We start from the raw sequence: 27,085 nt of genomic DNA on the forward strand, positions 1-27,085 counted from the left end.
GGCTCGGAAGAATCGAGCCCATGGCAAGCTTGCAGCTAACTGGGAAGGACCCTTTCGGGTCGCAGAGAACATGTTGAACGGCGCATATCGCCTCCAGCTTCTTGATGGACGACCAGTCCCCAATACCTGGAACGCCACCCACCTCAAACATTACTTTAGTTAATGTCTTGTTCATTCTATTTACAACACTATCAAATTCAGTTATCGAATAAAGATTACATTTCATCATGTTATTGTTTAGATTCATTTATCACTGTGCTAATGTCGAGTCCCAGGCTTGTCGTACCGGACCCTTCTACACACAAAGGGCTTAAGAGCACACTCACTGGTAGATGTTCACCCTTGAACACCCAGTCCGTTCGGGATACACTCCCACTGGTCGATGTTCACCCTTGAACACCCAATATGCTTGGGATACACTCCCTCGGGTAGATGTTCACCCTCGAACACCCCATATTTTCCTCACTCGACTATCGCACTCGACTGTCCCACGACACGTTACCAGTGTACTCGACACTCACACTTAACGATCACTACAAATAAGTGGCAGAATCACCTGAGTTAAAAAACAAACTGCAATATCGCCAAACATGCAAAACGCCTTCTATCTCAACGTCAAGCATTCATATATTATCAAAATTCAAGATCATAGTCATCAACAAAATATCCAAGTATGTATGTACAAATCCTTACTACATCCTAATCTATTACAATTTTAGATGTATCGCCTTCAACAGCTTCAGCACTCTCCTTGGCGGGCTCATTCCCCTCCGTTGCTCTTTCGGGCTCGCTGTTGGCGACCACCTCTTCGTCCTCTTCCCCCTCGAGGACAGCGTCTTCCGGAATTTCTTTCAAGGGCTTCAGGTGACCTTCATGCACATCCTTACGGACGTCAAATTCAGCTCCCTTGGTCGATATCTGAAACAAGTGCCCAACTTGCCTCAAAGCCTTCCTGAAGCCCTTCTTATGTTCATCCATGACCGCATCCTTCAGCTCCTCGATCAACTCCTTGTGCTCAAAGATTTCTACCTTCAGCGCATTTCTCTCTCGGGCCACTATCAGCATCGAGTTCTTCGCTTGATCCAGATCCCTCGCCATCTGATCGCGTTCTTGTTGGAGGACCACCCCAGCCTCCCTAGTCTTATTCCACCGTGCCTCACCCTCCTTCAACTGTTCTTCAGCACGCTTCTGCCTGGCCTCACAGCCAGCATGGACCTGGGCAAGCTCTTTCAGTTGGGCACGCACCTTTTCTAACTCAGACCGCATCTGACCCCTATCCGAAGCATACGCCAGATGCCAAGCCAGCGCTTGTGCTCGTGTATTCATCTCCAACAAGCTGTCAGCAATTTGTTGCTCACTCATATTCTCGATCACCTTCTTCTCTGAAGCATCCAGGTTGAGGTCCACTCTATGACCCGGCATGAAGGCGCGATCCCATATACCCAGTGGAAGGGGACGTTCAGTGTCTTCAACCACCTCCTTACTTTTCTTTGACGCCTCGCGGTTGGGGTCGACTGTCTTGGCTTTCCTTTTGCGCACAAGGGGCACTTCAGCTTGTGTTGTCTCCCCAACCGACGCCACTACGACTGGAGGTGGACCAGCTGGTGGCACCTGGGAGCGTTGTTGCTCAACGGATGACCCCGGCCGATTACCTTCATCCCTCTCGTCATCAATGGTCTGAAACCAATTGCGCCCACTACCTTTCCTCCCCATTATCTCTGCAAACACAAACATCCATCCACACTGGTCAGCAACAACATAACAATTTACAAAAGTAGTAGGTAAAAGACACATACCAAACACCCTCGCCCCCGCGTCATCGAACTCGAGGCAATCTATAATCTGACGTGAAGAGAAGGGGCGTGGCAACGAAGTCAACACACTCAAAGCCTCCAACTCTTCAATCGTCATCTTATCCTCCGGCCACGAGGTAAATTTCAGAGGCTCCTGTGTCCAATATAAGGGAAATCTGGGATTCCCCTCACCATCAAAAAAGAACCGTCGACCAGCATCGGTTATCGACACCTTAAAAAAATTTTCCTTAAAACCCCTATACGATTGCAGGTAAAGCTCTAACATTGCGTTACCTGGTTCTGAAATCAGTGACACCCACCCCTTCGTCGCAAGCGGGCGACATCTAAAGAAGTACAAAAACAAGCCTACAGTAGGCCTAATTCCTAACACCCCACACAACACCCCGAAGGCCTGTACATATCCCCAACTATTGGGATGCAGTTGGCTAGGGGCAACATTCAGGGTTCGCAAAACATCCATTTGGAAAGTGGTGAACGGCAATCTTACATACAAATCGTAGAATAACGCAGCATAACAGTAAAAGAATTCATCAGCAGCATTCTCCCTCCCATGACAAACCCTCTCATCCTCCCGACACGCTACCAGTTTCACACAAGTTTGATACCCTAGGGTCCTCAACACACAACTATTCTCAATCCAATCCATAAGGATAGCCCTACTCCTAAATTGACTCCTCAGTTCCTTTACCTCACGCGCCGCCCAGGCGTATTCATCTCCGCTAATCAGAGATATCATGCGTCCCCCTGGACCCTCACCACATACGTTTCCATATACAAAGGCTCTCTCCCCATACGGTACTGTGGTAATTGCGGCACATTCCACCGCAGATGACGGCCCCGGCGTTTCGCCCCCAGTATCCTGCCCCCTCCCTTCCATGATCAACAGTAAGTACACTAAGACGAAAGAGATTTTAGGGTTACCTGGTTGATTCTCGTAGTAACGCAGGCAATGAGACTGACGGAAGACGACGCACTCTCGCTAGCAATACACGCTCTCAATGTTTGATCTTCCGCAAAAGTGACACTAAACCCCTTCTGAATCGTGCTGAAGAAGCCAAAACCGTTTAATCGTCAGGCGCCGTAGGATTCTTTTTGATCTAACGGCTACTAATTCGCGTCTCCTCACTTCCTTAAAGGAGCGGGAAAACCCTAAATTTCGTAACGCCATGCCCAGCTGTCATCCACGTTTTATCCACGTCTCCTCGTTTTCTCCACGACTCCTCGTCTACTCCACGTCTTCTCGTTTTCTCCACGACTCCTCATCTACTCCACTTCCCCTCGATTCTTCAAACAATACTCAAAGTCCTTCGTAACTTTGTCACCCATTTACTCGGACTTGGGGGGCATGTACTATAGGATACCTAACCCTCCAACGGTCAACCAATAACAACCACTGAAGGTTACTGTAATGACGTTCGACCACACAGCTTGGTCGATCACTTGATGACCGACCGTAATAGATTACGACCACGTGGCGCTCTCGACCATTTGAGGCTCGACAGCCGCATAAGCGATGTCGCGACATGAGACGTACGTCCGACACGTCGTCCACTTAGGTCGACACGAATGATGATCGACACACGAATGATGGTCGACATACAGAATGCGACACCGTGATCTAGCCGTTAAGCAGTTACACACCTTGACTGAATAACGCCGCGAATCACGACCATATATCGTGGAAATAACTGACTCAATGTCAGCGCACAATTCGACGGTTACAACTTCTACTTCAGTAACTGACCGGATTTCCAGGTAAACGGTTTATTATGCTAATTTAAATATACGAAGCAGACCAGAAAAAAGGTACGTTTTTCCCCTAAGAGAAACTTGATTGAGATTTTCATATTTCGAACAACACCCCTGTTGACTTGGGCGTCGGAGTGCCTTTGCAGGTACCCAGCTCACTTTGCTTACGAAGATCAGAAAAGAGAGAGAGAAATACAACACAGTGAAGCCAGCATCAGAGAGAAAGGGAGCAAGGTTGTTAGGTTCGTATCTTGGTCTCCACATCCCTACTGAAACATATTTAAATAATAAAAATAATACTATATTTAACTAATAAAAATAAAAATAAATAAATTTTTTAATCTATTTATAAACATATTATAAAATTACAACATATTAATCTATCTAATAAAATATATAATTTTATATGTATATAAATTATATTATTTCTAAAAATTAATTAAATTTTTGTAATGGGGTAAACCCACTTTAACTCTAACCCTAACTCACTTGAAAGAGGGGCTATAAGGGTTGGGTTTTTTTTTGGCCCCCACTTGAAAGGTTTCCTAAAAAAGAGCGGTTTTAAAAATGAGTTAGAATTGATCTATGGATCATGGGTCAAATTGACAACTCTAATTATGTTATCAAATTATAGGTATTTAACTACTATTCTACTACATTCATCACAAATACCTTTATAAGGTAATGCACACGATAATTTTTTCTACTAACAACTCTTACTAAAAGAAAATTCACATACCACTTATATAAATTATCACTTATTTTAAGATAATGATACTTTGACAACATTTTTTTGACAACATTTTAACATTATCTACGTGTCATTATGTGATTGGTCCAAAATTATTCCACAATCAATAATAATAATCACAAACACCAAAATAGACTAATCACAGAATGACATGTAGATAGTGTTAAAATGTTATCAAAAAAATGTTGTCAAAGTATCATTATCCCTTATTTTATTACCCAACACTTATTCCAACCAATTAGTTATGCCTAGACTTTTATTAATTTTGTTGGGTCTAGCGACTATGCCAATCCACCTTTAAAGTGAAAGAAAGAGAAGAAAAAATAAAAAAAAAATTACTTTAGTAAAACCTGTTTTAATTAAAGATTATATTTGTCATTTTAAAAGTTTTAATAAAAAGGTTAAAAGTGTAGAAAGAAGTCATAGAAGTGCAAGAAGAACTATTCTAGACATAAAATATTATGACCAAATCACGATGAAATTATCTAGATTTTTTACCTTAAAATACTATTATAAATATAATTAACTTTCATTACCTATTAAAGTTTGCTTAGATTTAAAATCAAGCTTCAAACTTCTTTTATCACACAGAAAAGTTAAATTTCTATATAGAATATTTTAATGGGTTAAATATGTTTTTCGTCCTTTAAGTAAGTATCACGAGATTTTGGGTTTCGTCCCTCTTTCAAAGTTTTATTCATTTTCATCTCCTTCCTTAGGAAACTTGAATTTTTAGTCCTTAAAAAGTAACATCGTTAAATTTTTTTTTGAGGTGACTAACGGTATGCCATATCATTTTATGTCACATCATTTTTCCTATTTTTGGAACGTGTGGATCCTTTCTTCATGCATCTTCACTGGTGGTGAACGATCTCCCTCTACACCGACCAGACTAGCGCCAACATCTCCTACTCTGTCTCCATCATCGGCAAGTACACCGACCTCCTCTACTCCCACGACACCCACCTCATGCGCCTATCCGTGCAGAGGAGTCAGAAAGTGATGAAGTTGATGAAGATCCTGAAGATGATTATTTGGTGAATCCCTTGAGTGTGTTAACGATTGAAAATACCGTTATCTGTGATGTAATTTTGGTACTACATACACCCTTTTATGCTTAGAAACTTGCTTGGAATCATGTTTTTCTGTTAAGTTGTGTGAATAAAAGAGTTGAGGTTGAATTTTGTGATTTTATAACTAATTCCCTTTGTTTTGATAGAAAATGAATTAATTTGGAAAGCAGGGATAAAGTGCTAAGGAGATAGAGCTTAGAAAGGTCCAGAAAAAGCACCAGAAGGAAGGAAGCTCAAGACTTGGGCGCCCTTTTTGGAGGCTTCAGCGCAGCAAACCACCGCTCACCGCCCGGGCACCCCTTTTTGGGCGCTTGAGCGCCAACAGCACGAAGCTTGGGCGTCCTCTGGAAGGCTTAAGCGCAGGAAGTGCCGCTGACCGCCCGAGCGCCCCTTTTGGGGCGCTTGAGCGCCAGACGTAGAAGGCTTGGGCGATCTCTAAGAGGCTTGACCGTGGAAGAACATTGCTCGCCGCCCGGGCGCCTTAAGTGGGGCGCTTGAGCGCCACTCTCCCGAGCTTGGGCTTTGTTTTTGTTCTGCTTCCATTCTATTTAAAGGACCCAGGCGTCCTAGGTTTTGTATCTCTGGCTGGAGCAGTACAATAGCACCCTCTTCCACTCTCTGAAGGCAGATTTGGATGCGAAAGCGTCCTTCCTCTACTTTTACGGTTTTGCTATCTCACGCTTTTCCATTATTCATCTTATTTCCCCATGTCTATGGGGAACTAAACTTTATTTGTTGTTGGGAATGATGTAACCTTGTGAAATCTCATGTATTTGAATTGATTCTTAATTCCATATGATTTTTCATTAATTGTTAGAGTAATTCATCTGTGCTTATTACATGTTTTGTTTAACTCATTGATCGCATGATTTATGAATTGCATGAGTGTCGGGAGGTTCCTCATAATTCAGGTTCTTGTTGAATTCTCCCAAGAGTAATATTTCTCATGGATGAGGGTGTGAGTCTTGGTCGTCTTAAGCTCTTAATCTTCACATTTAATTGCTAGGAATGCTAGGAAGTGCATGAACTGGTGGTTAAGGACAGGCTTATTCGCCGAGGGATCGGGTTTAGGTGATTTAGTGAGTGACGTTAACATTAATGCATAAAGAAGAATTCTTACATACATGAGAAGGAACTTGGTGAAATCTAACCCCAACAACATACTCATCTCATTATAAACAACATCCGTTCATCTTTGTGTTACTCTACTATTGATCAAACTGCATTCATATTTAATTTTTTGTTCTTGCATCTTAAACCAATGATTTCATTTTATTTATGTCTTAATTGATCGAGTTATCACACAATTGTTTAGTTTCGAGAGTCTTCTGGGATACGATACTTGATCTTACCATTTTATATTACTTGTGTGATTTGGTACACTTGTCAATCCATCAGAGTGCAAACCAAAATTCTGAATAGTATGATGACACAAACATTTGCTCATCAAATGGAAAAGAAAAATTGGATCTCAACATAGATCTTATTCAAAATGAGTTTGATACAAATTTACCCTGTCTTCCTAAGAATGGTTGAACATGTTGTCCCAGTTCTGTCACCAGGTGTGGAGATTTAAATGTTGGCAATCTTGATCAAGATAATATGGAAATTGATGAAAGCATATCTGGAGAGTCTTGGATAAGTCAAATTCTTGTAGAAGCTTAAAAGGATGAAAAAGAAAGAAACCCCATTTTCTTATTTATATTTTCCTCTGAAATCAAAATAAAAATCTCACTCCAATAACCAAGCTTTCGTCTATTGTTTCTTTCCTCTATCCATATTCAACTTTCCTTTTCCTCTTCCAAGATCACATTTTTCTTTGACCCTTTTGCTCCCTCTCTAAAATTCCCCTCTTCACCCACTTCCCCTTTAAGTCAATTTCATGTTTCTCTGTCTTAGATCGTAGATCTTTTTGTCGGTAGGTTGATCGGAGTAGATGTCGCCGTCAAACGGGTTGCAGAACGATAGATAAGAGAGAAACATGCAGCAACAGGCTTCGCACTGAGATCCAAAGTAGCTTGCACAACGTCGAAGAAGATAAACCATCGTCGATGTCGAACCTCACAACGCCACCAGAGGGCAGCAGCCACACACCTACTAGCATCCCAAATTGGCACAACCCCAAGACGACCCAGATCGAGTTCCTCCATTCGCCTAACCTCAACATCTGAACCAAACCACTGAACCACCGCGGAGCTTGCCGAAAAAACCTCCATCTTCACCAAACCCTAATTTTGAGAAAAAAAGGTCACGTGGTAACCTTTCATTTGACAGTCAAAGAATCAAACATTTAAAAGTCAAAGATGCAAGAAAGAAGGATAACACGTTTTCAGAAAAAAGAAAAGTGACGTGGCTCGCCGTTTGCCACATCAAAAAAAAGTTAACGTCGTTCAATTTTAAGCACTAAACATAAGAGTTTTAAAACTAAGAGGACTAAAAGGAACAAACCTTTCGAATAGGGATTAAACCCAAAATCGCTTGATAGTTTAGAGACTAAAAATATATTTAACCTTATTTTAATCAATTATCTAACTACATCCTTGTGATCCTATATTAACATATATTTATCTTTATCTTAAAAGATTACATGAAAGATCCTTAATCTTTATGCATGCAAAACTCCCAAAAACCAAATGACATTTACTATAAAAAAAATTCTAATAGAATAAACTTACTTATTCTTCACTGGGATTCCTAAGACAATACGAAAGGGTTAACAAATCTTTTGAGTTTCTATAAAGAAGAAAAAAAGTGTTTTTTTTGGAGAGGTGATGATTTTTCTGAAACAAACTTTAAATAGTTAACTTTTTTATTTATAAAATTATATTTAAATAACAAAATATTCATATTCCATATTAGTTATCTATCACTTCTATTCTTGAAAAAATTATTAGTTCTTACAATTGTCACCACAATAATTTAATGAATACAAAAGAAAAGAAGGCTTGTCATAATTTTTTTTTTTCAAATTCAAAAGCATTGTTGGTTTCTAATTTTTTTTTTCACGAAAATTGAACTTTGTTAATATTAACTATACAGGGTTTTTCTTAGAGTTTTAATATTAAAGAAAGAAAAAGGTATTTTGGACAATTCAATAGACGGGCTTGCATACTAAACGAGGTGCTCATATTTAACACTTCATGTCTCTATCAAAATTATGGGAAAAACTGTTAGCGGGGCATGAAAACTATAATAGGCTTTTTCTTTCTATAGCTTCATAATTTCTAACTGTAACTTTATCACAATGATATTTTAGCATAATTGTTTTTAAAATATTGACATAATATATATATATATATATATATATATATATATATATATTATTTTTTGTATTGAGTTTAGACTATGTCAGAATAATAACAAATAATAATAAATTAGTGAAAAAATAATACATGTATTTTTTCATTGTAAAAGTATTTTTTTTTAATTTTATAAATTTTAAAATAACCATCTTCATCTTAGTCTTTGTAAAAGTGACTTTCATATTGCCTGATTTAGAAATCTTATGGAATAAGTTTTCTGAACTTTTCAGAACATGAGACACGATTTTCATAACACAATTTTTGTAATAATTTTTTTCAGAATATATAAAATGCATTACGGAATAATCCTTCTATAACATAATGTCAAGAACAAGGTTTTTGAAATATATATAATATTTTCCGGAATGAGTTTTTTAAAATGAACTCTTTTATATAAGTTTTTCAAAACACATGTAATACGTTTTAGAACAAGCTTTTTTTTCTAAATGAGCTCTCTCTTCTTCCTCTGTAGTGGAGAACGGAGGTGCAGCAAGGCAGTGGTGGCGGGTGCATTTACGGAAGAAGCTTAGTCTTTTTCTCTTAGTATGGGTGCCGGTTATAAATAATGAAGGTGCTGGAAGAAAAACATCTCAGAAAATAATCACAAAAAGTCTACTAGGCCCATCTTAGTATGGTCATTGTCCTGTTTACACTCTTATGTTTTAGGGTGTTGCTCCCTCCACTTCCACAACCTTCTCCCTCCACCTTCCCAATTATCTTTAATTCCAATTATATCCTTAAAGTTAAAATTTTTTATTTTTATTATTTTATTATTTTAATATTTTAATATTTAAATATAAACTAATATAAATATACATTATTAAAATACATTAAAAAGATATTCAAAAATAATAAATCAAAATATTAAAATATCTAATAAAATAATAACAGAAACATAAAATTAAAACAAAGCTTAAACGGATGACATCCTTCAACGGATGTCAACATCCGTTTATCCGTTTCGCCTTAAACGGATGTTGACATCCGTTGAAGGATGTCATCCATTTAGGCTTCGTTTTCATTTTACGTTTTAGGGTTAAAGGATTATTGGAAAGATTATTGGAAGGATTATTGGAAGGGTTTAGGGTTTAGGGTTTAGGATTATTGGAAGGATTATGACTACGTATCTAGAGAGGAACCACGACAAGCACATTACACCACAAACGCACTGCACCACGTACTGCACCGAAAGCAAGAAGGAAGATTGCTTGATAATTCTTTTCACGATCACTGAGCTTTGCAGAAAAATATTTTACTCATACAAGGAACTACGTAGGTTATCAATTAAATATGTTATAAATGAGTAAAATTAAAAAACAATAATTCTAAAAATAAAATTTTACTGAGGAGCAAAATAGTAAAGGAGAGATGGAGGAAGAAGGCTGTGGTGGTGGAGGGAGCAACATCCTATGTTTTATTAGACTTAACAGTTTTTCTTACTCAGCTATAGTGTTGTTTAACTTCATTGTACTATTTGTCAAAGTTTTCAATCTGATTCATACTTTTTAAAAAACAAGTTAAGAAAGTTTTTTATTATTATTTATCAAATTGATAATGACAACGTTAATATAATAACAAGTGACATATGTCATAATCTTAATAATGATGTGTTATTTGCTCTTAACACCATATGTTACTGTGATAATATCTTTACCATTAATATGGTAAATTTGATTAGAGGAATTTGTTGAATCATTTTTATCAAAATTGTGAAAAAAAAAGTTGAATAAAATATGATAACAGCATAAAAAGAATTATTAGGACTTTTAATTACTAAATATATATAATATACGTTTTTGTCTCCAACCTTAATGGATTTAGTTAATAAAATTACAATATATGTTCATCGTTATTGTTAGTTTATAAACTCAATTCTTTCAGTACTAATACAAAAATTATATTCCAATAAATTTTAGACTAACTAATAGATATAATTTCGGTTTTCTAATTAAATTTATAAATTTAGATTGATTTTATAAACAAGAAATTTGATTTTTTTTTTCATTTTAGCTGGCGAACCTGCCAATATGGCCTCATGTGGAGTGGGTCAAGGTTTATATATCCATCATTAATTGGTCGGTTAACCTATTTTTAGTGAATTGATATGTGGAGTTGACTGTTTTGTCATCTTAAGATAAAATTCATTAAAATACAAAAATAATATTTTTAAGAATTGTGATTTCAGTTTCACACACATTAAGAAAAAAATTGCTCTTAAGATAATTTGTTGGACACCATTTCACTAAATTAGTTTTACGTTTCGGGATAATGTTTTTTTTAATAATAACCTTAAGTTAATTAATATGAAAAAAAGAAAAATGAGTCAGTTTAACAAAATGAGAAAATGTAATAACACCTAAATATATACTAAATTAAAAAAAAAAAAACTGAATGAGTAAATTGCTGGTGAGTCTAAAATGTTAGGAAAATGAATATATTTGTATATCGAGATTGACCCTTAAATTTTCAAGAATTATATAAATGATAACCGTTTGGAGGGAAAAGTGTGGTTGGTTAGGTCATGAATGGATGAATAGTATTGCAGACGTTGAATAATGAGATATTATAGAGAAAATGGATCTTATCTATGAAGTTGTGGATAGCTAGAGATGTATACTAAAATGCAAGTTGAGTCCCACGTCGAAGGTAAGCTAATCGACCTCCACTCGAATGTCTGCCATCATGTGTGGGACCAGAAACCACTGGTGTTCATTGTTTAGAGGCCTAATTTCGCGTCACCATTCAATGCAACTCCCCAATAAAGAGAGAAAGACGATGCAAACTCCATGACGGTGCCTCTTTCTTACATGATTTCATGTTGCCACTGCTTCAAGCACATATACTATACCAAATCCTAAAGAGATCAAAATGTAGGTGGGGTCGTTAATTCAATTAATTAACAAACCCGTGATATACAAACAAAAAAGCACACTAATTTGTGCGTTGTATATTCATCCATATTTTATATCACATTGCATACCTCTTACTTTTCTACTCTTTTCTCAGAAACTTCTTCCTCAGACTCCTCCAATCTCTTCAACATCGATCCTTCTCAAGGTCTGCTAACCAAATACTTACTAATTGGAACAGTCACCAACTTCGTTTCTAACAACAAATATTGTACTATTTTTATGTTAGGTAGTGCAGGAAATTCAAGAGCATATGGAAAGTGACCAGGTGACAACCAAGGACGTGAGAGTTCAAATGCCACCATCTAGGAGTGAGGTCATGTCAGGTGCTGTGGTGGAGCTTCAAGGCGCTTCTAATTTGGGACAAGGTGGCCTTCAGAGACAACCTAGCATGACCAAGACCAATTGTCTATGTTCTCCAACCACACATGCCGGTTCCTTTCGTTGCAGACTTCACCGCACCCCTAGTCTTCAGAGGACCAAAAGCATGGAATCAGAGGCATCCACGGTTCATGCTTCCATCGTTCATTCTGTTGCTGATCCCAACAAGGATACACTTCATTGACTGCTAAATATTATTAAGCTGTTATATATACATAGTAACTTGTCTTTGTTCACTTGAGTTGTGTATTTTGCTACGCTATCTATTTATGATCGCCAAATGTAAACATGTTTGTCATGGAAATGTATAATTTTACTCTATTTGAATGTCATGTAAACAATTTGGGATCATTTTCATTCATGTTTCCATGTCCTTTCAAGTTTATGCTATTCTTCTTAGTTGAAATGCCCTTTGTCAGTGACCTTTTCTTACTTTAATCATCAAGTTTAGACTTTAGACGTTTAGGGAGTGCAGTAACTGAAGATAATTTGAATTCTGTCATTTCTCTTGTCTTTGTGGTATTTATAAAACATGACATAGCCTTGTCAAGATCCACACGCTTCGCTAATGCGATGACTATACAGGGGATGGTTTCAAGGCTTGGTATAGTTTCTCAAATTGTCTTGATCAACAAGAATCACTTTATTGATTCAGAAACTGAAATTTTGCTAAGGACAAACTTTGTGTAGTTGATTAAATGGTTTCATGCCATTTGTAATTAAAATTGAAGTTTCTTTTTCCCTCAACAATTAGTACTGATTTTTATAGTGGTAAAATTGAAAGTTTAATAAAAAAAAATAATGTTAAAAAACATACAAGGATTGTACATGTACGTTTTTCTGCAAATTTTCTTCCGTCTCTGATATGCTTTATAATGTACTCCAGTTCCCGGTGAATCTTTATATTGCAAAATCACAGGTTAATGACGTTATGAACACAATTAAAAATCCTTAAACAAGTTTTTGCCTGAGATCGTGATGATATATAACTAAATCTTATTGAAAATTGAGTTATAACTACATAGTAGATACAACATTGTGAATCAATGAAACAACCACAAACAAACATATATATTAACACCCTTAAATTGTCACTTGATGTTGATTAATGTAGCAACCAGTAAAATATTCAATTGCTTGTACAGACAGACACCAATGATGCTGAGGTGTGTTATTTGGGAAGTATATTATTTGGGGAAACATGTTTAGAAGCAATCTTACACGTCGTTTAATTCCTTGAACAAACTTGATCTGTTTCTCTAAACTCAGAATTAGGTGGGCACATTCTTACTTCTTGATATATGACTAGCTAGTAGTTTGAAGCAGGGAAGAAGCAAAGAAAATGAAAAGGAATGCATGAAACATTAACGGGTGAAGTAAGTTGTACCAAAATATTTTGTTAATGCTAATGATAGGTAGTAGTAGTGTCAGTCATTGGTGTCAGGAATATTCATGTAGGCATGCTCTTAAAATAGTTAGTCAAGGTCAAAGAAACTATGATGAGTAGTGATCATGATTGCAACAATGATGATGACCACCACAAGCAGTCCGCCACTAAATGATTCTCACATGCTTTATGACTTTTTTTGAAACTAAAAAATTATAATTCTTTGATCGCCTCCAAAACAGTGAGAGGTCCATCTCAGTTTCTGAGATTGAATTGAACTAAGTGGTTAGTTCTCTAGGGACACAACTCATCCCATCAATCCTACAAAATCCAAATTACTCATAATTACAAATCTGAGAATAAAGGAGGTTGAAAGTGACTTCCATCAAAACCATCTACAGCAACTTAGAAGTCAACTCAGTAGGTGATGCTAAAGAAGTCTATCAAAAAAATTGTTAGACATATTTCTGAGTTATGGTGAAAAGGTTTCGCTTTAAGTGGAATACCCTTCGTCTACTCTAGTTGATTTTTTGCTTAGAATAGTAAATGTGGATACACGGAGGTTTATGTAGGGATGGAACAAAGCTGAGTCATGAGTATTAAACACACCAAGTGATTTTTGTTTTTAGTTCAACAGTTGTCGTTGTTTCAATAATACCTTTTGGAAGTAAACATATCTTAGCGATGCTGGATCTTATTCTTTCTTGTTTATCTGTGCTACTTTTTGGTCGGCTATACATTGCACATCATTTTGTTAATCATGCTAACACACTAGATTGTTCCAGCGCACGATACATTAATGACAAATCTGTGCTCACAAAACACCAAATGTCGACCCTTAATTATTTCCCACAACTCCTGTCCATGATACTCTACGATATCAATTCAATAAGGACGACATTATCCGCGTGGATACAAATATATGTGAGGAACATAATCTGATATTACAGTATTAATTGCTTTTTTTCAGATGCTTCAAAATGCCGATAATTATTTTTTTCAAAACAATCAGGACACTTTGAAGTGAACCTTCAAAATGAACACGGCCACGTGTTACAGATTCGTGGAGAGACACGGCACCATTGGCCCTACAATTCGTCACTAACACCAAAGATTCCTCATCCAGTTTTCACAAATGTGATCTACCAAAGAGATTTCCCCTCATGTGAAAATTCTCATTTCTTATTATTATAGGTTACACGAACAATGCACATTTGGATTCGCTGATTTTCCCTACATGTTATAACTTACAGGACCTTATGCAAAAGAGAAAAATATAGTATATGTTACCCCCTAAATTTCCCATCCCCATCATGAAAAATCGAAAAAATTTACTCAATTCTTTTCGGTGGCAGTTCTGTTGGTAGCCCACAACTTGCTAAACATGCGTTTGGGCTGAGTAGGAAGAGCAAGTAGACCCTTAAATCTAGAAGTTCTCCCAATTTCATCACGAGGCACAACATTTGCATCCAAGTCATCCTCAGCTAGCTTCATTCTGAGAGTTGGGTTCTTTGTTGACTTTGGTGACTTGAATCCAGAAACACTCCAATTGTCATCAGCATGTATACTTGTTGTGGTGCTCAATGGTGCTGTGTGTTTTGATGGGTCAATGCCATGAGCGGTGAGTAATGCCTTGATGTTGCTTGGCATGTCAGTCACTTTGCCACCAGCTGCTGCTGCTCGTGCTTGCTCAAAGAAGAGAACTTGGACAACCACCCTTAGGGGAAGTAGCTCATTCTGTGCTGCATGCATGCAAGCTTCCATAGACAACTTTTTGCAGTCTAGAATTCGACATAGTCTCTTCCTTTCGTTCTTATTCAGCTCTGGATGTGCCTAAATTTTCCAATTAAGCAAAATAGAGATTTTAGTCATACTGATAAGGCATCCAAATGAATCCAAGAATTTTCTTTTGCATCGTTAAGCAGATCCCTTTTTGTAAAATTTTACCTTAGTCAAATGAACGCATATATCATGTGAAGGGCTAAAGAACTTTTGTCACGTTTTCTCTTAATCGCTATCTAATGAACAAACGGGTTGCAACAGAAACTCACTAATGTATAGTAGGAAGGTTTTATGTATTCTGTACGACACGCTAAGTTCAAACTTGTTGGTGCTAAAAAAACAAAAAGAAACTAGTGGCAATAAAACAAAACTCTGGTGTACAAAAGAAACAAAAAAGTTCTTTCATAGTTTTCACTGGCAATCTTATCTTTCTTGTTCTAACCAAGTGAAATGACTAACTTCCAGAATAGGAATTAGAAACTGCTAGTGTGAGTCAGAAAGTGGCCACATTCAGGCCAAATTTCTGGTGGGTCAGCCTACACCTAAACCACGAAAAAATGATGGGTGAGACAAGATTTCAAGGTCGAGTTGTTTATCCACCAATTCTGTCCCACCAATGAAACACGTTCAACTTCAACAAGAGCCCCCCCTCTTGGTCATTATTTATTTCTACCATTTACAGAAAACAGTAATTCTGAAACACAATAGAAGTTCTTTTTTCTAAATTTACCTTGAGATAAATGTCAATTGCTCTGTACAGGTCATCATGATCATGTCTTGCAAAATCTGGTATAGTTTCAGCAAGAGCAATGAATTTTGAGAGAGGCAAATTCCCATCCCTGGCAACCTCCTGAAGGTACCTATCCACTAGCTTTGCCACCTTCAGTTTTGAGCTATGAGAAGCTGAGGAGGACCTCCGACTCTCTTGGAACTCGAAGTTAATGTTCTCTGCCGAACGAGACCTTCTCCTTTCAATGGTCAACCTTGATCTTGGAGGGCTGGTTGGTGGACTCTGACCTTGCAACATAAATTGTTCCAATATGGTCATAACCAAGTCCACTTCGTACATCATATTATTTGTCCTAGACACTGAGCGTATTAGAAGATCATTAACCGAGGCCTCCTCCAGTTGAAGTCCTATTCTTGTGGCCAATTCCACCTTTGAAGAAGCCGAAGCTTTGAGAATATTGGCTGCCTTTAACAGTTTAAGAAGGAAGCTGCAAGAAACAGCACCTTTTTCTGCTGGAAGCAAGCTCACAATCGATTCCAAAAGCAGTCTATGCTTTGAAGTTGCATCACTCGCGGAATCTGAATCTTCATCCGAGTCAGATTCAGTCTCCCTCTTGGCATGCACATTCTTCCTGATATTCGGTAGCCATCTAGATGCATAAATCTTCAATGCATCACCAATGAGATTTGAGGGTGTCTTGCCACCAGATTTGATAGCTATCATGGTTCTCCAGTACAGGTCTATACTCAAATCTGCTAAATCCTCAGCCCACCATCCCTTGCTGGCTGATTTGTGTCTCAGACTTTCGGTTCCATTGCAGGAAGACACATCATCCCTTACCCTCCGGGAGTGACTGTGTGATAAACTCACCTTTGAGGGGTGGCTTAAGACCTTCGAGGCAATGGCCTCAATGCATCTGCTGGTAATTGCCAATTCCTCTGACCACAAAGGCAATGCTTTGGTGGTCTGTAGAGTCACAATGGAATCCTTCCAGCCATTAAGGATGCAAGAATTAAAGAAAACATCAAGCTTGTAAATCAAATTCCCCTTCTCAACATCCTCAGTCATCTGCAAATATTCCGCGGCGCAACGCGAACTTACAATGTTGTATGCACTGAGAGTGATGGTTATGCCATAGCAGAACTTGGCACACAGCTCAAATGCTTCCACCCCACCAGGAAATTCAGGGAGTTGGACTATTTGGTGCTGAGGAGAATCAGAACTCTCAGAGCACAGCCTTTGCAGGCGCAAACATTTGGACAATAGCGGAAACTGAACAATATCAACATAACAAAAATTAACAACAGAAAATAGAAAAAGCATTCGTTAAAAATAAAAAATGGTCAGAGATAGAACTTGAAGAGTTTCAGGGAGCAAACCTTGTGAAGAAGATATCTAGTTCCTTTAACTTGAATTATGATGTCACTTGAAACTTCAGAAGAGATTGTCCTGCATACAAAGAAAAGGAAGGAAATCATATTACTCACCGGAAACTGATACATCAGCTACGAAAATAAACAATAAAATTGATCAATATCTATGCCTTGCCTTACAGACTCGGCAGTGTAAAAGGTATCTGGACGAGATCCCAGTTTCATAAACTTCATGACTGTTTCTCAATTTGTTTTATGCTAAATCACATATTACTCTGGACTGCTTCCTTGCATAATTCAGAACTGCTGAAAAAACCAGAAGTGAATAGAGCATATAGTAGAAGAGCATCTACATGAAATGTTCTTCCATTATAATCGCTTTTAATAGATTTTCCCACGTCCCAAGTGAAAACTCAAAGTGCGAGGAGCCTCAATGGAAGACTTGAAAAACTCTTTAGACAGAAAGAAAAAGAAAAAGGAGAAGATGAAGAAGTTATGTTGGAGGAGAGAGAGTATGAAGTTCCAATGTAAAAGGAAAACCGAGAGACTTGCTATGGGCAGAAATAATATAAAGCACTTTAAATAAGTAGATGTCACTACAAATATGGTAAACAGGGACACAACTTTTACTACATTCATTCAGAAGCAAAAATTTTCCTTATTCATTGAAATTTGCAAAAAATATGAAATTCGTCAAAAATATTATGCTACCTACGTAATTTTGTGAGTACTTACAAATTATATTCAATCATTGATAGAAAGTGTATGTGAAAGATTATGCTAAGAGTCTTTCTAACGCTCTTGAATTGAACCTTTCTAGAGAATAGATAAAAGGGAAATAATAATTCCTCCTGATTTAGGCTAACATATGGAATTTATATATAACAAGACAAAAATGATGATTAAAAAAAAGAAGTAAAGTTTACTTCTTTCAGATCAAATATAAAGAAAAATAATAATTTGGACTTAATAACTGTAAACAAATGGTACACTTATGTTCCAATTGATGATATCATCTAAAAATTACACTTTAATTAAGTGAAAATCTATTATTAATGCTTTTTTTTTATTCTTGATATCAAGTTCTGATAAAGGGTATTTTTAAACGTGATTAGTATAATTCAATGATGTTAACTAATTTTTCTAATTAGCAAAAAAGTTTGTTCGTGTTACTTCTACTTAAACTCCGAAAAAAGTATCTTAGAATTTTCCAATTTCGTTAATTATTTTTCACTCATCTTTAACTTATCCAATTGTTGAATCCTCTTCTTACAACCTTCCAATTCCTTTATAAAAACTATAAAATGGTTTTTATATTTTTGAGACATTCTTCAAAGAGTGTTAGTGTACGTTAAAATGTATGGAGAACCCCTCATAAACTAAATAGTCATAAAATGTGTTTGGTTTTTGTTTGATGCTTTTTAGAAAATAGGCTTAAATTTATACAAAAGTTGGTAACAAGAACATAATTGCTCATTTCATAAATGAAGAAATATTTAATGTGTAATATAAAACACCAATCAGTACTTAATATAAAAGAAAATTAATATACATTTATTAAATCTTACTTCTTTTAAATTTTTTTTCTACCAAATATATTATTAAATTTCTCCCTCTCCTTTGTCAGAAATCATTAGAATTATTAAAAAAAAATATTAGTTGTCCGGAAATCCAAAGCTAAAAGAAAGAATGGAATTGAGACAGAATGTTGCAAGGTGAGGTAAGAGCATGAAGATAGTGAATCATTTGATTGAGAAATTTGACCTAGGAAATTTTGCAACTCTATTATTTATTTTTACTTTTTTTAGTAAAGATTATTTAAGACACTTAAATATATTTTACATTCATTTAATACTATTTTTACTCACTTTTTATTCTTTTCTTTTTTTAAACAATACAAAAAAGAAAATTATTCTTTGACACACCTAAATATTTTACATTTGACACTATCTTTATTTACTTTTTACTTTCTTTTTTTTGAAAAAATACAAGAATTTATATCTTTATGACCATTTTATCTTTGTATTTTGTGTCAAATGAATGTAAAAGTATATCATGATATTATTACTCATACAAAATTTTATACTTTTTTTATTACTTTATCTTTATAACTCGTGTTAAATAAATATAAAAATGTGTCATAATATCATTTATTTTTTGTTTTGTTTCTTGGTAGAAGCACACTAAAAAGGAACACCGTGCTTTACTTCTTACAATGGAGACAAGCCATTGCCAGCGTGCAATTTTAAAGCCAAATTCATGTGCTTATCCTGCGCCCACCAGTGCCCTTCCTTCTTCCATCATTGCCACTGCAAAATTCCAATTTTCTTTTCTTTTTTCATTTGTTTTTACTTTGAACCACCCACTATTATTTTAGTCAAACATTATTTTATTTTCATCTGCAACACGTTACAACTTTCTCAATGCAAACAGTTTACCCATAATAACACATGGTGAAATAGTTTTCTTACGAAAGAAATAGACAAAAAAAAGTCACCGCATTCGCTCAAAGGCAGGGTTACTAAAATATTAACCAAATCAAATTAAAATCAAATTGTTTAATGATTTAATACTTATTTTAATTTTTTTTATTAGTTAGTTTTGTTTAAAGTGGTTTTTCTATTTTTGAATTGTTTAAAGTAGTTATTTGTAAAAATAATTTAATTTGGTTTGAGAGCGTTTAAACATTAACAGTGTAATGCCCACTTTAGTCAATATTTAATAAGTTGTCTAATTTTGCAATTTGTAGTCACGTGACAATGTTAAAAGTTTTTAGGTTTAATACTTATTTTGGTCATCAAATGGTAAAGTTTGTTCAAAGTAGTCATACCTTTTTAAAAAGTTTAAAATTGCCTCATATTGTGTAAAAACGGTTGAAGTTAGTCCTTTTTGCTAACTACGTTAAAAACTTTAACGGTGTAGCTGTCCCTGGCCAAAACTGAATGAGATGTGCAATTTTTGGTTGCGTGACACGCTGAGGTCAAATGAAGTGTAAATTTTACAAATAAAAGTTAATGACGTAAGGTCAAATGAGGTGACACTTATTCATTGTGTTTCAGATCTTACAATTTTTAGGAATTTCAAATTAGGGTTTTGAATCAGGATTGATTTTGCGTTTTGGGGGTTCTTTTCTTTGTTTGCGAATTGGGTTTCCTTTTCTTGGGTTGATCTTACGTTTTGGGTTTTGGTGTTCATGATCTTGCAATTTGGGATTTTTTGTTCTTGCTTTCTCAATTTTTGAATTTGGGATTTGTGGTTTGCAAGTTGTTGAATTGGATTTTTGGAGTTCCTACTTTTGGGTTCTTGATTTTTTTGTGTTGATTTGGTATTGTAATTTGAGTCTAGATTTTGAATTAGGATTCTGGATTTTCGTTTGGAGGATGATGATTGCGTATTTGGGTTTTGATTTTTTTTCTTTTTCATTCTTGGACTGAAGACGTTGATGGTGGTTGCCCGAGTTGCGGCGGGGGAGGCGCTGGTTGGGGCGACCATGGGGTGTTGCGGTGATATTGGAAACTCTTTCTTTGGTTGATTTTTCCTTACTTAAAGTCCTGCATCTTTGCTGTATTTAGATTTTAGATGGAGATCTTCAACAAATTATTTCTGCATTGGGGAAGGGGGAAATAATTGAAGAGGCAAAAGGAGAAAATAGGAAGAAGACCAATTTGAAGACCAATTTTAGTATATTCTTCAACCCCAAATTTTCACATAATTAACTTTTATTTGTAAAATTTACACCTCAATTGGGGCAGCTACACCGAAGAGTTACGACTAACTTGAACCATTTTGACACAATATCAGACAATTTTGAACTTTATGAAAAAGGTAGGACAACTATGAACAAACGTTACTATTTGAGAAACCAAAATAGGTATTAAGCCAAGTTTTTATTTCACTTTTTATATTTTTCTTTTTATTTTGTTTTTAATAGATTTTCATCTTCTTCTTATTAAACACATCTGTCATTAGCCATTGCTGCTCACACCTAAACCACCATCGTAAAACCAAAACCCGCAACATCACCCTCCAAATGAAAAAAATTCAGGAATCCCAAATCAAAAACCCTAGTCCCAAATTGCAAGATCAAAACATGTAGAGAATAATCAAAAACAAAAACCCCAAATAACAGAACCCAAATTCAACCTTGATTTAAATAGCTAGTCTCTACCGTCGCGAAGACGCTGGAGCACGAGATCTTCACGTCATAAAATGTTGTGTCTACCCTTGGGAAAACGCCTCTCCTTCCTTGCAAAAATAATCCAGAACATAGAAGAAGAAGAAGGGGGTATGCCCTTCCAGCCAATCACGACCCCTAACCAGAAAAGGAGAAGACGAAACCTCCTACCTAGTCACCGCTCCTTACGCGACGACGAGTCTCACCCAAAATGCCTAACGCAACGCCTTCATCCTACGAAACTCGTAGAGACACCCTAAGACTAGGTTTGTCCAAGAACTAGAAAATAGAGAAGAGAATAAATTTCTAATTAGGGTTTCATGATAGTGAATTATGGATTTAATTAAGGTAAAATAAATTTAATTGTAATAGATAGGGCTTAATTAACATCAAGAACTTTTAACATTCTCACGACAATTAGGTTGTCGTTAACATTTTAAACATTATGAGAAAAAAAAAACAAAATTGAACCATTTTTATAAAAGAATAGACCATTTTAAACAACTTAAAAATAAGATGACATTTAAAAAAACTAACTAATAAGACGAGAAATATAAATATTAAACTCATTTAAATAATCTAGTCAATTAACTCCTACTAGAAAAAAGAAACCGTGACTATTCAAGTTATTATGCAGATACCTCATACTCGATTATCAAAACTAAAACGGATGAAGCTCTTAAGTCATGTTTCTGAAGATATTATTAAAGAGAGATATTATTATTGTCACATATTGCCTTTCTTATAGACATTATAGGTGTTATTTTGGTTAATGAGATCTCTTAGGTTTATGATTATAATAATGTCTAATATATATACATATCCTCCATTATGAATGCAACTAGTAATTTCATTAACAAGTATTGGTAAAAATTGTCCCTGTAATAGAAAAATAACGAAATTGCCATTAATTTTTTTCTGGTTGAGAATTTTGGCTGTGAGTGATGAAGTGGTTAGAATGTGTTAATCTGGCAGTGTTTGGCTTAGTATTGTAATGAATGAGGCAATAAGGTGTGATTTTTCTTTTTTTTTCTTTGGTTAGTTTGACATGGATGACGTAAGTTGATATTATGAAGTATTGAGGAAAGTGGGGCCTTTATTGGTAGGAAACAGAAAAGGAGAAACAGGGTTATGAGGGTATGATATTCATGATTGGTTTCATATAGTGATGTGTCACTATGATTTCTTCAATGTTAAAATCACTTATACCATTTTTTGTTGCCAGAATTATAAAAACTAACACTGGACTAAGGGATCAGCTTCTATTTAATTATATGCTTCATCAATCCTAGCTTTAACAACCCCACCTCATATATTCCACTTTAAACCTTTCAACTCGCTTTATTTTCTACATCATGTATAATCTCAAAATAACAATAAAAATATAATTATTTTATTTAAATACTTTAATATATAACATTTTTTTGTGAATAACTTATAATGTTTATTATATGATAACGGGTCTTTTCAAGATTTACTTGAAAGACATAGGTTCAAAATCTATATATAGATATTCACATTATTTTTAATATAAAACTTAGTTTGTTTTTCTTTAGTAATTCTTATTTTTATTTAATATAAAAATTAAATATATATTTAAAACTTTTTTTTATTTTAAGTTTTGATATAATTTGTTTATCAAATTTTAAAAATAAATAAATACAATTATATAAAAAAATTAATATTATTAGAGTATGAAAACTAACTATATTTATTTATTTTCAAAATTTCAAAATCAAAATTTAAAACAGATAAACTTTAATTTCATATAAAGACTACAAAATTCAAAGACTACAAAATCATATTATATATATATTATATATATATATATATATATATATATATATATATATATTTTTAGGTGTTCACATTATAATCAGACATATTGTTTCGCCAGTTATAAAGTTTTGATAAGGGTTGGCACTTCCTTAAAATTCATTAAGAACAAAATCTCTAAAAGAGTTCATTTTATTAAATGGATATTGGTAAGGTAAAGTGTTTTATTTTCCTATGAACAAGAAAAAAGACACATAAAAAGAACTAAAACAAGTATATATTAAGTTAATGATTGACTTTATAAAATTAAAATATTTAAGAATTCAAATTATAATTTTTGCAATAATTAAATGTTTAAAAGATTCACAATAAAATATAAAAAAGATCTAATACTATAGTAGTTGTTTCTATCACCATAACAACTCATGTCGCCACACCTCTACCATGATTTATTAAAATTGGTTATTTGTGTTTAGATTTTCATTAATTAGCATTAAAACTAGTTGTAAGTCTTTTAAATAAGAGTACCGAAAGTGTTCTTAATTACATGTGGATGATATATGAGTACAATATTTAAGTGTTTAACTCCTTTTCCTTTATAACTTTAAAGAGTAGTTCCCAAGTTGGCTGTATACAATTTTTCATCAATAAAAGATTATAAATAAGTAGGGTTAAATATATTTTTAATCCCTCCATTATCAAGTGTTTTTGGGTTTAGTCAATCTTTCAAACTTTGTTTCATTTTGATCATTCTCCTTAATGAAACTATAATATTCAGTCTTCCAAAAACAATGGTGTTAAATTTTGTCTGTACTAATTAATAGTGTGTCACATCACTTTTCATTTTTCTCAAACATGTCAATCCTCTCTCCTTTCTCTCTTCACTTGGGAGGATCTCCTCATGGATCTCAACATCTCACCTTACTCCCAACTAGGTGTTGTCTACTTCAACGAAGTCTTCATGGCCTCAGAACCCTCAGCTTCATCAACAACTCCTTCTTGGGGATATTCCTAGAGTTCAACAAACTGGGCACAATCAAGTCCCTCCTTTTAACTCAAAATCATTTCTATTGTGAAATTTCTTTGTTTGTTGATCAGTTTTGAAAATGTTAGAACAATGGATTGGATCATGTTGATGTGAAGTTGTGAACTTTACCAAATGAGTTCCCAAAGTTTTTTACTTTTCAGTTTCTGATAATTAAAGACATCATCAAGAAATGAAAATATAGCATAATTTATCAACTGATATTATTCATAGTGTTGAAATAGAACTGAGTTGTTTGGATTCCAAGACCTAAAAGAGAGAAATGATCGCATTTCCAAATTTGCAGAGGTTAATAATATATACTTTTTGTGGCTCTCATTACGCTAATCAAGGACTGCCATTTTTTTATTTCCAAGTTATAATTTTTTGTTCATTATCTGTTTGTTGTAATCTTCACCATGATACCCGATTTCTTAGTTACATTTTTTAAGCATTTGGAAAGGAATTTTTTAGCTTAACTTTTGTACCTTGGTAATCCAGGCTTGAAACTGATAATGAGCAAGAGTTGTTTGCCAAAGCTGATGCCTTTATTAGGAACTTCTACAAACAGTTAAAGATGTAGAAAAAAGATCTATGAGGAAGCCTTTTAGGAATGCATCACTTTTTTTTTCTTTTTTTTAAGAATAAATCATTTCTAGGTGATAACAGTTGAAAAATTGTTATTTTCATGCTTAAAATTGACACAAAAAGCAACCTTTACACTTAGAAACTAGCTTGAAATCATGCTTTTCTTCATATTTTCATAAATAAGAGAGCTGGACAGGTTTATGCTTGATTTCAGTGTTTTTGTGCAGGTTTTAAGGTGAATTTGGTGAAAGAAGTGAAGAAGGAGAGAGATGAAATCAGAAAAGACATCAAAAAGTGCAAAAGGAGAAGCCGAAGTCACCGCTCAACGGCAGTTTACCGTTGAGCGGCACTCAGGAAGTCACGGGAGGTCCGCTGAGGGGCAAAATGGCCGCTGAGGGGAAGAAACGACTCACGCACTTACCGCTGAGCGGTACTTTACCCTGAGCGGCACTTTTATGGGCTTGGACCTAATTTTCTGTAATTTACAAATAATATATAAGCTTTAGGGTTTCCTAGGGTTAGGTATCTTTGGCTGGAACGAAGCAAACACTCTCTCTTCCACCCCTTTGAAGGAGGATCTTGGATGCTCAGGCTTCCTCTTCACCTTTCTAGGGTTTTATCTTTCATTCTTTCATTGTTATTCATCTAGGTTCACCATGAATATGGTGAACTAAACTCTGTATGTTTGTTGGGGAATCAATGTAATCTTTTGAAGCTCTCATATATGGAATTTGTTTTTACATCTTTTATTTAAGACCTATGCTTTCTTTCATCATTAGTTAGGGTTTTTCCTCTTTGCTTAATGCTTGCGTTGTTTAACTCATTCGATGCATGATTATTGGTTTTGTCGATACGGGCACGTACGGGGAAGTCTAGATCCGGGGAATTTCTCCCAATATTATATTGGTTGTCGTTAAGCTCCTGCACTTATGAACTAATTATTAGGAATGCTAGGAATTGTATGAACTCGTAATTAGGGAGAAGCCTTCTTGAAAGGTACTTTAGAGAGTGGCATTAACAATGATGATTTGAATGTTGAATTCCTAAAATATATGAGAGTGGATAAGATGAAATTGACCCCCAACAACATATTCATACATATATTTCATTGAAAGTGTTTATCTTTTGCTTTTGCCATTGATCAAAACTTCATGCATACATATTTAATTTTCGTCTTTTGCATATAAAAATCCAAATATTTCGTCTTTAAGTCTTAGCTAATCAATAAACCACACAACTAAACTAGGCCGTGAGTCCTTTGGGAAGAACGATACTTGGTCTTACCAAGTTTATTACTTGAACGATTCGGTCATACTTGCCGATTGAAAAACAAGTTTGTGACATCATATTTTGGTGTTCATAAATTTGTCCATCACTAGGTTGCTAAATTATATAAACATTGGTTCTATTTTTGCTTCTATGATATTTTTATGTCATGGGTTTGTATAGATTTTAGGCTAGAACCAAGGAATGTTTGTCAATTATCATCTGATATTTCTTTTGAGAAAATTTTACAGTGTCAATTTTCATGCTCCCAAAATCAAAGCAGTCCAAATCTGATTGGCACACTAGTACAAAAACAACACATAACGTCACGCGTTCAACGTCCAACCACTAAATAGCCAACGTTAAAAATGACCGGTGGCATTTCTGTAAATAAATGCAATTATTAAACGTCGTTTATAATTGTAATTCGACGTAAAAATATATAAAACGTCAAATGCCCCAGCCTTAAACGTTAAAAGGTTAGTGAATTCAATAAAAATTTGCGCTGGAGATTGAAAATTCATTCACATTATCTTAGCACGCGAGACCCTCTTCTCTTCTTAAACTTTTCTCGAACGAAGTTTGTCGACCATCACATGTAATATTTCTTTCATTTGATACAAATGCATGTTAATTAATTATTTTATGTATGATTTTCATTTGTTTTGACCGATTATTTTCATGCTCTTGTCCTTCATAGGCGCATTCTGTTTTCTCTGTCACTGGTGACGACACTTTATTCCGATGGATCCATCCTTTGAAGGTTAGTTTTCGTTTTCGTTTTGAAGAACTTATTTGTTGAACTTGTTTGTTGAACTTGTTTGTTGTTTTCTTTTGTTGAACTTGTTTGTTGTTGTTTGGTTGAACTTATTTGTTGTTGGTTATTGTTGTTTGTTGTTGATACTACACTACACGTTCATAGTTCTTGCTTGCTTTATAAAATACCAAAAACTGAAATTTGTTATTTTTATGTTATTCAAGTCTCGTAGAGTTGTAAATAAAATCA

At 35.0% G+C, this 27,085-nt stretch overlaps 2 protein-coding genes and 1 pseudogene across 2 annotated transcripts; 1 reads left to right on the forward strand and 2 right to left on the reverse strand.

Moving 5' to 3' along the window:
* Positions 1-699: 699 nt before the first annotated feature.
* On the reverse strand, positions 700-2,691 carry LOC148206267 (uncharacterized). The gene is made up of 2 exons (XM_088103454.1): positions 1,797-2,691; positions 700-1,718 (listed from the first exon to the last, which is right to left on the reverse strand). Exons 1-2 carry the CDS (start codon positions 2,689-2,691, stop codon positions 700-702), a joined length of 1,914 nt encoding a protein of 637 aa, XP_087959580.1.
* An 8,653-nt stretch (positions 2,692-11,344) lies between these two features.
* Positions 11,345-12,340, forward strand: LOC124826903 (uncharacterized; annotated as a pseudogene).
* Positions 12,341-14,509: 2,169 nt separating this feature from the next.
* LOC124827071 (BTB/POZ domain-containing protein At1g67900-like) lies at positions 14,510-17,805 on the reverse strand. Its single transcript, XM_047300054.2, has 4 exons — positions 17,427-17,805; positions 17,258-17,327; positions 15,879-17,150; positions 14,510-15,199 (listed from the first exon to the last, which is right to left on the reverse strand). Exons 1-4 carry the CDS (start codon positions 17,483-17,485, stop codon positions 14,702-14,704), a joined length of 1,899 nt encoding a protein of 632 aa, XP_047156010.1. The 5' UTR covers positions 17,486-17,805; the 3' UTR covers positions 14,510-14,701.
* Positions 17,806-27,085: the final 9,280 nt, after the last annotated feature.

This window comes from Vigna umbellata, chromosome 1 (genome assembly GCF_029865625.1).
Source record: "Vigna umbellata cultivar VRB3 chromosome 1, Vumbellata_1.0, whole genome shotgun sequence".
In the NCBI taxonomy this organism is placed as follows: Eukaryota; Viridiplantae; Streptophyta; class Magnoliopsida; order Fabales; family Fabaceae; genus Vigna; species Vigna umbellata.